General features: G+C 47.6%; 1 protein-coding gene across 3 annotated transcripts in view; it reads right to left on the bottom strand.

Annotated features, from left to right (window-relative positions):
- ASTN1 (astrotactin 1) overlaps nucleotides 1–14,125 on the bottom strand; it is a 298,956-nt gene that overhangs the window by 83,770 nt on the left and 201,061 nt on the right. For 2 of the 3 annotated variants that reach the window (XM_029935123.1, XM_029935124.1), the window contains exons 10-13: nucleotides 13,915–14,052; nucleotides 13,257–13,407; nucleotides 4,475–4,641; nucleotides 1,102–1,296 (exon numbers count right to left, since the gene is read on the bottom strand). In XM_029935123.1, coding sequence (XP_029790983.1) covers nucleotides 1,102–1,296; nucleotides 4,475–4,641; nucleotides 13,257–13,407; nucleotides 13,915–14,052 — 651 coding nt within the window. The remainder of the gene's footprint in view (nucleotides 1–1,101; nucleotides 1,297–4,474; nucleotides 4,642–13,256; nucleotides 13,408–13,914; nucleotides 14,053–14,125) is intronic. The other variant, XM_029935125.1, reaches the window with a different exon arrangement.

The raw sequence follows: 14,125 nt of genomic DNA on the forward strand, positions 1-14,125 counted from the left end.
GATTAGTTATGACATCCTGCTTGCCACTGACAAATGAAGTCCCAGCCTAAAAGGGAAAATATTAGGTAAGTCTACTGTCTGTAACAGAAAAAGCAACTGATTCCAAGAACTGGCTTGGGCATTTACTGTTGGTTTGCTCATAAGGGTCCAGGCCTAGGAAGTTACCAAATGCTGGTTCATATTATAACATTCTCCTCCTCCTCTTCCTCCTTCTCCTCCTCTCCCTGCCCCTTCCCCTCCTCCCCCTCTTCATCATTATCTCCTGGGAAGCATGGGCTCTGAGGAAGAGGAAGATGTATTCTAACAGTCTAAGACAGAATAGGAACAGGGGTCAAATGAAGAATCTCCAAGAAATCTTCTAAACCAATAGTTTCAAACACTTTGCTCTCAGGTCCCCTTTGTAGTTTTAAAAATAAATGAAGACCCCCCCATGTAACTTTTGTTTGCTTGGATTTTATCTGTCAACATTTATCATATTAGAAATTAAAAGAGAAATTTTTGTAATATGTATTAATCCATCTAAAAATGACAATAACCAGCCCATTAAATATGAACATATTATGAAAAATGATGAGGGAAGTGGCATTACTTTATATTTTTGCAATTTTTTAGACACCTGACTTGATAGAGGACAGCTGGGATCTCACTCTTACATGCAACTTACTGGGTTGAAGTGAATGAAGAAAATCCAGGCATTTTTAGTTGGAAGAGGCAGCACCTTGCATATCTCCTGAAAGGATCTCAGGAACCCTCAGCATCCTTGGGCCATACTTGAGGACCACTATTCTAGACTGACTCACACACTGATTCTTCCCCTCAGAGCAAAACAGAACCTGAGGATTCTCTAGTGGCTCCCATTGAAAACGTTGCAGTCCCTGCCTGGGCAAGATAAAAATTTATTTAACACTTTTTTGCTCATGCTAAGGAAGCACGGTTCCCAGATTTTGGAAAGTGGAGAAGACCATGGGAGTGAACACAACCCGTCCTTTTAGGATCCCGTTCCCCTTGCTCCAACATTCAAAAGCTTTAGGCCAACTTGAAAGCTCTCAGAAGACCCATCAATGACGCTGAATAGATCAGTTCTACAGACATGAGATTCACCTGAATGTTCCTTTCAGCACTTGCCCAGCAGCGACTTCCTTGGAATGGTTGTTGTAACCAAAGAACATTTCCCCAAAGAGGGTCTGGTTCATGGGAAGCTCCCTGCTTTCCCCACAGTCACCGCCCTCTGGGCAGGTCTCCGTGATGAGCTGGCAGGAGCGTCCATCCACGCCAAGCTTGTAATCCTCGATGCACCTACCATAGTGGAAAACTCAAGATAGAGAGCTGTTCTGTCAATGAGATATGCAGCCAACTCAACCCAATGGATTGGAAAGAAACACCTGTGGGAGAGTGCTGGGCGGTGAAGATTATGAGTGTCCCACTTTGCTTTTGTCCCCTTTAGAACTCGGTCTCTTAAGCCTACAAACCGAGTCTCCATCCATTATGTGACCACATGGTAACTCTTGCCTTTCCTTTGCAGATAAGTGCTTTCAGAGCTCTGGAATGCTTCCTTCTCTAAGTGTATCCTCTCTCACATAGGTCAGGGGAAGGGTCACTGGAGATAAATTTGTACGTGAGTTACCACATCTAAATCTGAGATATTCTAGAACCTTTCTCAAGAACCATCTACGTGGCTAGACCCTGCATTTGTGTAGAGGGTAATTAGGCAACAAAAGGAATGACATTGTGCTTAAGAAATTAATAACCTCCTAATCTGGTCCTGTGACAAGTCAACTAGGAAATTAGAAAGATCGATCATCTTCCAACTGTGTTCTGTTTGAATGTATCCAAATGCAAGTTCATCCCGTATTAAACTCCCCCTCCATTCAGAGTAGCCTTCCTGAACTAAATAGACGTTAGGGCATGCCGTGTGAACACCTCCGTGGCGTCCCTCCCCATTAAGCACATACAGTTATTCTAATGGAAGGGCAGTACTGATGTTGGTAAACATGGCTCAATGAGCCAGAGGTCATTAATTGGACCTTATTTGTAATTATACTGAGAAAAATGTAATTTGGTAGTTCAAGGACTACTTTGATAAACCTGTCATTTAAAAAGCATATTAATTTAATGTGGGTCTCTCCTGAAAATATCCCAGATTTAGAATTTAAAGATGTTCATGACATTAAAACACAGTATTTATTACTATCTATGGCAATTGTCATAAGAAGACAAAGACCTCTCTTCTATATGGAGGAAGAAATAAGCATAGTGTTATGGGGTGGAGAAGCCACGACAGTACCCTTTCCTGGGTGGCCTCGGGTGAGCTGAATAAACTCTCTGAGCTTCAGTTTCGACATCTGTAAAAGGCGGGGGAAAGGCTGTTGAGAAGACCAAGTGAGACAACGAACTTAAAGGACTCACAATGTCCCCTGCCAACAGCAAACACTCATCAAATTCTGCTCCGGTTACCATCAGCAGAGGGACAAATGAGGTCCCCGTCACTGCAACTTCAAACCGTTCATATTCCCCATTTGCCATTTACCGATTTGTGTTAACCGGTCTGACTAGAGTTCTTGAATTTTAAGTGCCTGTGATTTAGTCTTCACATAAAATGTGAAGTCGTGGAACTCTTTTGGCAGGCTAGATTCAGCCGCTTGGAGAGTGCTAAATTCCCACACGTACCAAATTCCAACCGGAATCAGAAGGAAAGTCCAGTTCAGAATCTACGGCATTAGTCCAGGCCACAGACGTGACTTGAGACCCTCGGGAGACTCTACGGCTCCAGCCTGGGTCTGGGACAAGACCATGAAGTGGCTCCTTCCTGAAGCCATGACTGACTGTTTCTGGAAAGAACTGTGAAGCTGGCTGATTCCCTCTCAGTCCCGCCTGAGAGTCCCAACAGCCCCCCATTCGGCCCTGCCCCACCCGGGCCTTCTTCTTGGTGTTCATACACGTGTCCCGCCGTAAACTACTTTTGGGGCAGAGGCCCATCGTCTATCCTGCCTTCTCTCCTCTGTCTAACATCTAACTAGATTCTCTGCATAAACCAGATGCTCAAATGTTGACTAAAATATTTATAAATGTATCTCTATTAATTGAAGTGGGCCAACCGTAACAACGACATTAGAGAGACATTACAATTTAGATCAGGTTTCCACTTACAGGAGGGAATTTTACAAGAAACTGAAGGTAAAATCTATCAATCAAAAAGAAACAAAATACAATGAAATACAGTAAAATAACATTGCCACCCCACCCAGTAATCCCGTCATGATTATTCAGCAGGCACTGGCTTTTAGCAACAGGCTAGCATAGCTTTGTTATTATAAACATTGATTTTCATTGCAAGGTTCTTAGATTATGAGATCCTTGAGGGCAAGAACCTCATGTCATTTGGACAAGCTGGGTGGCTCAGTTGGTTAAGCAGCCGACTTTGGCTCAGGTCATGATCTTGCGGTTTGGGAACAAGCCCCGCGCTGAGCCCTGTGCGGACAGCTCAGAGCCTGGAGCCTGCTTCGGATTCTGTGTCTCCTTCTCTCTGTCCCTCCCCTGCTCATGCTCTGTCTCTCTGTCTCTCAAAAATAAATAAACATAATAAAAAAAAAGAACTACATGTCATTCATCTGTGCTGTCCGGGAGATGGCGTCGTCATATGTGGCATAAAGCATGCACTCTCCCTGATAAGGGGCGAGGAGGGAGAGAGTAGGGAGGGAAGGGAAGGAGTGAGGAGAGAGAAGAAGAGGAGGGGGGAGGAGAGGACAGACGAGCAAACTGTGAGTGTACATGAGTGGGCCAAATCGTTATTTACTTTATAAATATAACATAAAATGGGCTTTAAATAGATTTCTAGTCAGAGTGTAAATGTAAATTTTGGTGGAACCATAGAATTATTAAAAAAAAAAAAAAAACAGAGAGGGCCTGAATGCTAATCCTGATCTTCCCACTTAACAACCCCCAGTCTTGAGGGAGCCACTTAACCTCACTGTGCCTTGATTTTCTCCTCTGTAAAATGGGGTGGCATTGCCTGCCCTGTTCCCTCACACAGTTATCCCAGGAACAAATGAAATGAGGGCTCTGTAACTACAGCGAGGAATCAGCTGGTCAGAGGGAGGGTGGCTGCATAAAATGCTGGGGCTTGGGGGCAGAATTTAATGGTTTCCACTCCTCCAAAGATTTCCCCCTCCCCTTCTCTGAGAATTAATTAGTTTTACACAATCTTTCCCAAGCTTTTGGAACCCTTTTGTCACACAACACAGTAACACAGTTCCACAGGACACAGTCTGGAAAATTCTGGTGTTTGCTGGCAATGACTGCGGTCAGGTTCCTCCCCCGCGGGGATGGGACTAGACTTTGCACGAGGGGTCTCTCAACTCTTGACTTTACAAGTGCTGCTCTTGAGGTCCGCAGGTGGCCGGTTCATTTAGACAGACTTTGCTGGTTTTGACACTGACCATCCCGCATCCCAGCCTCCCCCCGCGGCTCAACTCACCCGCAGAACATGAGGATGTTGTACAAGGTGGGGTCGTCCGGGAAGGGCACCATCTGCTGGAGACACAGCTGCTCGCAGCCGCCATTGAAGCCGTCTGAGCAGTCCACCCCAATGTGGCGGTCATAGCAGCCAGAGCTGTCCTTCATGGGGCTCAGTCCGGACGGGCACTGGCACAGACAAAAACATCCATGCAGGGAGGTGAATCAGAGGACTGGGTTCTCGGGGAAGCAGAGTGTAACCACTCACACCTATTCTCAGCACTCAGCTTTGAGACCATTAACATTGGCAAGTAACGCACACAGTTCCCACCATGCTGGACTCCCTTTCAAAGCAAGTGACCTTTTTGACATCTTGCTTCTGTTCTCTGGGCACAGATCACACACATTTGCATTAAAGCCAATTCCTCTAAACAGGCTAGAAGGGAACGTGGCAGCAGGACGAGAGTGAGGTGCGCTGGCTCCCAACTGGGTGGACGTGGTGGGCCAGAATTGAACAGCAATAGCAGAGACTTCTTTAGACTGGGGGAAGGGAGTGCTACTGTTTGCAACTAGTATTAATAGGATTTTCTTTTAATCATGCAAACACGTTGCCAATGTTGGTACCAGATAGCCAACAGTGTTGGAGGGGATGGACACACCCAGGGCTTCTAGCTGGAAGGAGGAAGGGGACTTTCTCTGTGACCCAGGAGGGAGATCTGACTGCTCTCTTGGTCGGAGTTGCCGGACTCATGACCCTCCTGCATCAAGCACACTTGCAAAGGATGCAAGACAAGAGCAGCTGCTCCAGGAGCACCCACAGGTGCTGTGTTGGATTTGGGCTTTATGCCAGTATCCTGGACGTTTTCTTATGCAACAATTAGCTTCTCTGCACGGCTACATCCTCAGTAAACTCCCCAGGTATGCCAGCGGAGATAAGCCAGGCGGAGATGTCAGCCAGAATGTGGGCAAGACAAAGGGAGTTGGGAGCAGTGCGAGCCCTTTCACCCACCCGGCCGGGTCTAACTCATCAGTCTTACTCATTCAGCTCTTGACACATCCCCTTGAAGTAGTAGGTAGCATGATCGGTCCCATCAGACACGTGATGCACAGAAAACTTAACCTTCCTAAAGTCCCACTGCTGGTCATCGCAGGACCACACCTGAAACCAGCGACTCAGCTGCCCCATCGTTAGCTCACACAGCCATCCGTCTCTCGCACAACAGTCTGTTTACTGAACCCTTACTAGGAGCTGGGCATTACGGTGGTGCTCTGGGTGTTTTGTCTCCCAGCACCCTACAGGATCCTCATTTAATACATGTGGAAACCATTAACGTTGCCAATTGATGTGTGAACTCACTGCACTGGAGTCCACCAGAAAAGGTCAATGAGTATGTTTTGCCTTCCTGCTTCTTCTGTCTGTTCAACAGATTCTGCACATATGGCGTGCCAGGGTGGCTCAGTGGGTTGAGTGTTGGACTTTGGCTCAGGTCATGATCTCAGTTTGTAGGTTTGAGCCCCGCATTGCTGACAGCCCAGAGCCTGGAGCCTGTTTCCAATTCTGTGTCCCTCTCTCTCTGCCCCTCCCCTGCTCATGATCTGTCTTTCTCTGTCTCTGAAAAATAAATAAATGTTAAAAAAAAAAAAAAAGATTCTGCACATTTGCATTACAGCAGCTCCTTATCACACAGGCTGCAAGAGGGGCTAATAACTTGCTCAGGGTTAAGCAGATGGTATGGGGCCGAGCTGGGAATCTGCCTGGAGGTGACCAGCTTGTAATGACTGTGCTACACCCATACTGTCAGCTCACGAACACACTCCTCCCAAACCCAAACCAAATGGAAAAAAACTTTCAAAGCTTGGTGGAAGGGTGTTAGCCCCCACCCCCCATCCCTGTGCCCCAGCTACCTGGCTGTGTCTTTCTCTTGACCACCAAGCACTTTGGCCTAGGAGCCCGGGGCTGCCACAGGTGTGCCTGGGAAACATCCCCCTTCCCTCCCTGCAAGATCACAGCAGGATGTGCGCTGCTGCTGACACCAATTCTGCAGTTTCCCAAACAAATGGCCCCTCTGCAGGCCCACCAGGCTACCAGGCTGGCCCATCTCCTTCCTCCCTATGAAGCCAGCTGGAGTGCTGGAAGGTGACGGCGTTCAAAGCCACTTCCAAGGGCTGCCCCATGCAGTGCAGACCCAGATGTTTCAGATGATGGTAAACAAGCCAATGAGGCAGCTGAGGATGGTGCCCCATGTTTTGTTAGTGCCCCCACCCACCCACTTCCTTGGCCATCCAGCTGTTAGGCCAGATGTGAAACCAGAAGGGAGCGGGCTTCACCACTGGGAGGCTGCCCGGCATGGATGTGGACGTCTGATTGGAATTCAGTGGGCTGCCCTGGTTGCTAGGAATCCTTTTTCTTTTCTCCCTTTTGTAAAGCTTGAGAAAAGCCATCAAAGTAGAGACAAAGCCAGTCCTCCTACTGTTCCCACCTCATGTGGTTTCAACCCTTGCATCGGCGAGCTCACCAGCCAGGACTCCACCTTCCCAACCACTTGCTTTTTTTTTTTTTTTTTTTTTTAATTTCACAATGCTCCATCAAGCATGATTTCTGACAAAGATTTCACCAAATGAAACCCAAGCAGGCTTTGTTCCAGAATTTCAAAGCTTGGCATATCCACAACTTGCTCGGCCTTGATGTCTGGATGCCCACGGCTATGCCAGGCTGGACCACCTGACATTTACACTCTCTTGGCAGATGTGGAGACAAGATAGTTAGCTGCCTGGTCCTGGTTGCATTATTATTATTATTATTATTATTATTATTATTATTATTATTATTTGGCTCTTACAAGCAAAGCAAAAATAACAACAGCTATCCGGAGTTAAACAATTCTATGTGCAGGACAATTAATATGTATTTTCTTCAATCGCAACAATACAGACTTTTTTTCACCTCATTTTACAGATGAGCAAACTTAGAAAGATTAAGGAGTACCTTGTTTTAGGTCACAGAGGTGGAAAATGGCAGAATCAGATTTTGGAACTAGATCTATTTGACCTCAAAGCTCATGTCTGTCTCTTCTACTCTGCTGTGCTGCTTCTCAGGTGTGAGAAAACATGGGCTGACTGGAATCCCTAATGAAATAAAGTCAATCCAATACATCAACAGGTAAAGCCATCTGGTAGATTTGTTGTTTGTTCGTTTGATTGTTTTGAGCAACTCCCAGAGTACATTCTGGGATCAATTATGGATTTGTAGGTTTAGCCTAATATTCTTTTTATTTCTCTTTCTGTGTCTCTTACTCCCCCTCCTCTTTCTCTCTCTCTCACACACACACACCCCAAATTATGGGTGCATATATTTATAAGACAAAAAACACTCAAAATGTCCAGAGCGATGACCCTGAAGGCAAGACAAGATCCTCAATCACTGAAGAAGATGCAATTATCTTCACTGCACTGTAACTCACTTGGTCTGCAGTTCAGGGAAAAATATTTTTGAAAGATTTCCAGGAACAAAAGGCTGAAACCGAAAATACAGTTTTCTTCTCCACTCTGGTTGAACCAGAATGCCTATTCTCCAATGGGTCCGATCCACCAACTTTCCTGCGGTAGGCATTTGTTTTTGGTTTTGCCCGCATGTTCCTTGTCCTGTTGTGGTCACATTCTGGACTCCTCAAAATCTGAATCTAAATGCAAATAAAACTACTGGCCCCAGATCATGCCTTCTTCTTAGAAGTATTTGCAGCCAGAGCCCAGCTGTCAGGAGAGAAATCCTGCCTCCAGGAGGAGTTGGTATTTTCTCTTGGCAAGTGTTGGCCATTTTCATGTCCTGCCTTGTGGACAATCTCTCCACTTATTCCTTAAAAGGGAACTGTTTACTCAGGATGGAGCCCCAAGGTCATATATGAACCCCTCTCAGCATAGGTTACATATAGCAGTCCCAGAGCCTTTATAAACAAGAGGCTTAAAAAGAAAACTCCATTTATAATGGCAACAACCCTCCCCCATCAAGAAGGTCTAATAAATGAGCTCATATTTTAGCGACCCCTAAAATACACAAGGTTAATCATCTTTCATGAGCCGCTCATGGCTTCTTGACTTATTACTGGTCTAAGGCATCATTTGCTAATGAGATTAAAATGATTTCTCCCCCCATTCAACTCCTTTTCTTCACTGTCTCTTCCCTCTTTTTCTACCAATGATTTTTGGTTGATTAATTACTTAGGAGTCTAGTCAAATCTCACTAGGCCTGAGACACACATCCTTCCATTCCAGATTATGGGGCAGATGCTCTGTACAGGAGTGATGGACCTGTGAGCATTGGGGCCCAGGGCGAAGAAAAACACTTCCCCACAGCTGAACCTGCCTGGCCTTACCTGCATGATTCATAAGATTCTCACCCATAATGCCTACTCAAAACTAGCTCCCTTTTCCTACGTGGTGATCTTCCTTTTATAAATAATGATTTCCCTGACTTTTTAATGGGCTCTGGCATACCAACCCAAGCCATGCAGGACTTCTCCCAAGGGGAACGTTTGGTGGAATTAAATTTATGTTTCAGCTTCCTGCCCCCATTTCTCTGAAAGCCTCTGAGGCATAGGCTTCTGCTGGCTGTCCTACGGAGAGAAAGAGATACGGTCATCTGTAATGGTCTTTGCACATCTGCGCTCCAGTAGAGGTGAAATGACACATTTCGGGGGAAACCATTGTGGACAGCATGTGGACAGAAGGGCAGCAGGGTCACTGGGTAATTCAAAGCTCATTAGAGCATAATGCTCTGGCAGGCAAGGTCATGCGTTCATTACACGAGAACGCAGGACAGCTGACCCCTTGCCTTCCAAGGCCACGGTCTGCTCACCTAAGCACACGCAGATAGCACACAAAGCAAAGGCATTTGGGGGCCACTTTCAGGATCAGGGTGAAGATGAGGAAGGAGCAGTAGAGCGTGGGCTTTCCGTTATTCTAGAGCACTGGAAATAATTTTCATACCTTCATACCTTTATTTTAACTTAAACCTCAATAGGAAGGCTGGAGGACAATGAGGGTGCCCTCGTTCAAGCTGGGAGTGGGGACCAGCATCCTGCCCACCACATCTGCCCCAACTGCACTGCCATCTCCCACCTGTGGCCCCCTCTCAAGGGTGTCAGCAATCTAACCTCCGGAGCCCGTGAACGTGTCCCCTGACATGACAGAAGGCGCTTTGCAGGTCAAGGTGAGTTGGGGAGATTACCCTGGTTTATCCTGGTGGACCACCATCACCACAGGAGTCCTCAAAAGTGGAGGAGAGAAGCCAAAATCAGAGAGCAGGTGCTACAGGAGAATGGCCAGAAAGAATGCAGTGTTGCTGGCTTTAAAGACACAGGAAGGGGACCATGAGCCAAAACCCGAGGGCAGACTCTAGAAGCCAGAAAAGGCAAGGCAATGGATTCTCCCCTGGAGCCTTTGGAAAAGAAAGCAGCCCTGCAGAGACCTGATTTTGGCCCCATGAGACTCCATGTTGCATTCTCACCCACAGAGCTGTGTAAAATCAAATATGAGCATTGTTTTCAGTCACTAAACTCCTGATCCTCTGTTACAGCGACATAGGACACTGAGACAATCCCTTCGCAGGACGTTATGGAACTTCACGGAACACAGAGCCACTGCTCTGATGCTTTCCAGGGAGGGGGGACAGCTCCCACCTGGGCCCAGTAAGCACATGGGTAGAAGTAAGACCCAAGTTATCAGCAGTGCGGGCCTGACCTCTGCCCCAGGAGCCTTCCCAAAGTTTCCACAGTCCCTGCTTTGGGAGAGTGGTCTGGTTTGGAACGAGTGACTGGGGCTTCCACAGGTCTGCGCCTTTCACGGGCATTTGTTTCCTCTCCTCAGAGACCACATAAACAATAGGGCAATTAACTGGGTAGCAATTAACCCTGTGGGAGTCCATGCATAACTGAGAAACACGTCCTGCCTTCCTAGAAAGAATGAAGACTGAGCGGCCCCAGCGCACCAGCCCCACCTGCCTGGCTTGCAGCCAATCAGGAAAATACACAGGTGCCTCCTCTTGTCCCACATCCCCGCCCCCCTCCCGGTTCCTTCAGGCCCGGTGTGTTCGGGGTCCTCATCTCTTTCTCCTTTCATAAAAACATGCCTTTCTTGAGAAGGCTTTCAGTTTGGCGCCCAGAGAACTGAATGTCAGGGTTTATGTAGAGAGGAGATAGCCCAATTCTCCCAAACAGCAGTTTGGTGCCGCCAAAAGACCTCTGTCCCTGGTCCACAGCTCCAGACGACCCTGGACGGCTCTGCTATCTCATCAGGGCTCTTGCCCAGTACTGACGTCCGGCCCAGCTCACCGTAAATCCCTGATCTACTTCTCAGTAGGACCACAAGAGTGGAGATGTGGCACATCAGCTCTCACCGTTAAGTCCTCCTGTCTCAGGGATCACGTGCTAGATGGCCAAGGAAAAACAGCCCGTTGAATGGCCTGTCAGTCACCTGGCCCCACCTCCTCCCAACAGCCACGTGGACCAATGACTTCAAAGTATTATGCTAATCCCAAGCACTGGTATAATTGGGTGACTTTCTGCCGAGGTTCCAATTCTAAAACGCAGCGGCCTTATTGCAAATGCATATTCATCGGAACTATTCCTGCCTAGCTTCGTCTCACAGATTACAGTGTTAAAAGTACAAAAATACACCAGCAAGGCTATGTGCCAAATAAAAGGGGCTAGGATCACCAACAGAAGGCACTTGACAGGCCACCGCTCGGGGCTCAGGAAAGGGGAGGAGACAGAGAGCATATCATGTGTAAGTGTATGAAGGTGTGAGCATGCTCCAATTCAGCTGGGGCTGGCCGGGGGGGTGGGGGGGGGAAGGGGGTGAGGGGAGCGTATCCACACACGTGCACACACAGTGTGTCAGTGCTCAGAATGACCCGACAGAGTGGCAAGGAATGAAAGGTTGAAATCTGAATGGAGAAATGCGTCTCAGCTGGGAGCTCCATTAGACGGTAAAATTGTCTCCCAAGGGACCCAGTTGGGAAGCTCATTGCTTAAGAGGTCTGAAAGTGGACCAGCCAAAGGGAGGAGAGTCCTGTGGGACACCAACGTACCTCCCGGCCCCCTCTGGAAGACAGAACCCATGGGGCACTTTTCTTTGTCCTTGCCCAGTGGTCCTTTATTCTGCCTTCCCTTCCTTTGATGGACCAGTCAGGTCTCCACCTACCTGCCCCCTCAGCCCTCTCCCCTTTTCCCCCTTCACTTTCTTTCCCTCTAGATGAATCAGGCTCCTGTCAGGTGATGCTTGATCTGTGAAAGTCCGGGGAGGCCTTGTTAGGGCTAAGAGGGTCCCACCCTGGATCCCATATCCGCCTTTGATGGAGCACAGCTTCCGGAACGGAGCAGGTGCTTGATGGGGAAGAGGGTATGTGAAAGAGGGATTCGGCCCAGCCTCCTCACAGCTTGCACCTGCTCTGGGTCCCTTTCTTGGAGCACGGCTGTCAGACTGGGAAGCAAGATGAGGCACCGTACTCTCCCTGAGCTGGAGGCTCCTGGGCCTGCCCCAGAATCACAGCAGAACTATGCGTCTCAATAAGCCATCTCTCCCTCTCCTTTATGGCCACTTTGTGTCTGGCTTTCCTGCCTGCCTTCTTTGTCCTCTGCTCTCTGTGAGGATGGCATCATTCTGCCCTTAAAAAGAAAGGAGGGCTGGCAACAGACTACAGTGATGCTGGGCATGAAAACGCCAACATAAAGGCACCGGCAGCTGATGACTTTCATCCGCTCCTGCCTCCATTTACCTGCATGGTTCAGTCACTCTTTATCCACAGTGCAAGAGCTCTCTTAGTCCACTCTCGACCAAATGGACTTTTTAGGTCCTAGCATCACATATTTTAGATGTAAGCAAATTCCCCATAGCCTATAACAAAGTAGAAAACCACCTTTGATGAATTCATTGCTATGGTCGCAAAGGGGATATATTTTTATTTTCCCTACCACTCCTGGCATAACTTTTCATCATTCTGGCCTTAGGTAGGTTTCTCCTAAAATCTCCTATTACGGTTAATGTGATTTGACCCTAGACAACAGTAGAATTTCCTATTACGGTCAATACAGTCTAATTCCTATTAGAGCCAATGTCTTACTGTTAAACAGCTAACTAATTCTCAAATTGTTTGGGGGTATCCCTCACCAATGAGATTGTAAGACTAGAAACAAAGAATCCTGCTATGTAACTCATGAAATTCCACTAGGATAGTTATAGTACACACAGTAGGTGCTCCTTAAATTCTTCTTGATTGACTAGTGATTAGCTTCCCATCTCTGTCAAGAGAAAATTGTCATAATTTAGACTAGATGGTGATTGACAACTAGGAAGCAATCATTTTGACCTTCTCTCTTTTTTTTAAAGTATTTTTAAAAGTTTATTTATTTATTTTGAGATAGAGAGACAAGAGTGAGTGAGCAGGGGAGGGGAGAAGAGAGAGGGAGAGAGAACCCCAAGCAGGCTCCACACAATCAGCATGGAGCCTGACACGGGTCTCTAACTCATGAACTGTGAGATCATGACCAGAGCTGAAATTAAGAGTCAAATGTTTAAACGACTGAGCCATCCAGGTCCCCCAGCCTTCTCTCTCATCTTTCTTAAAAGATTTTATTTTTAAGTAACCTCTACACTCAACATGGAGCTCAAACTCAAGACCCCAAGATTAAGAGTCACACGGTCCACCTACTGAGCCAGCCAGTCTTTTATTCACTGTATATTTGCATTACGTCATATCCTGTGCGCCCCCAATCCACCCTAGAATCCCAAGCCTGATGGGGCAGACATACCACGCAACCAGTGGAGTCCAGCTTGCGGTCTGAGATGCACCGGAAGTTCTTACTGCAGCCCCCGTTGTCCTTGCTGCAGTCGCGCACTGGCCCAAAGGAATCTAGGAGAACCTCCAGGCTGTCAAAGGAGGACGAGGTCATCAGCTCCTCTCTGTGGGGGACACAGTGGGAGGGGGGAGGAGTCAAGGAGACTCCAGGTACAACAAGTAGCATCCCATTCCCTTCCTATCTAGTCCCCCCCATCACATCTCACTCTCTCACAAAAATTAAAGTTCAGCCACATTCTGAGCCTTGAACTAACAAATTATGGACATTCTCCATATCTGGGAAATGAGCCAAGGCTGTAATGCTTGGTCAAAGAAGGAGGTCTAAACTTGGGTGAGGAAATTAACATTTTATTGCCTGTCAGTCCTTAGGGGATATGGGAAGTGCTTACAAACTCTAATTTTATGTCCTCTCCCAAAGCATGAGCCTTGGGGTGTGCAATATCGATCCAGATAGAGTAGGTCCTGGCACTGTGTACAGGGAATCTGAAGGCAGCCTGCCAGCTTCTCCTTTCAGCTCGTCGTGATGCCTTTCCTAGCTCCTTGCACCTGCAGGTAGTTCCTCCCTCAGTGCCCCAAGCCAAACGTGGCCCCGGCACCCGGGCCCAACTCACCTGACCTCCACGGCATCCTCCATCACTGTCATGTCCGTCTTGCACTTCGCTGAAGGGTTGATGGCCAGTTCAGCTGGTGGGATCACAAAACTCTTGCTGAGGGGCAACCACATGCCCTCCCCAAGGGTGTAGGTGAATCTGCAGGGACACCCAACACCAGGTGGTTACAGCTGGGGGAGTAACCGCCCCGCCAGAGGCCCTGGCCTTCCTT

The sequence above is a fragment of the Suricata suricatta genome, chromosome 3, assembly GCF_006229205.1.
Source record: "Suricata suricatta isolate VVHF042 chromosome 3, meerkat_22Aug2017_6uvM2_HiC, whole genome shotgun sequence".
NCBI classification, from domain to species: Eukaryota; Metazoa; Chordata; class Mammalia; order Carnivora; family Herpestidae; genus Suricata; species Suricata suricatta.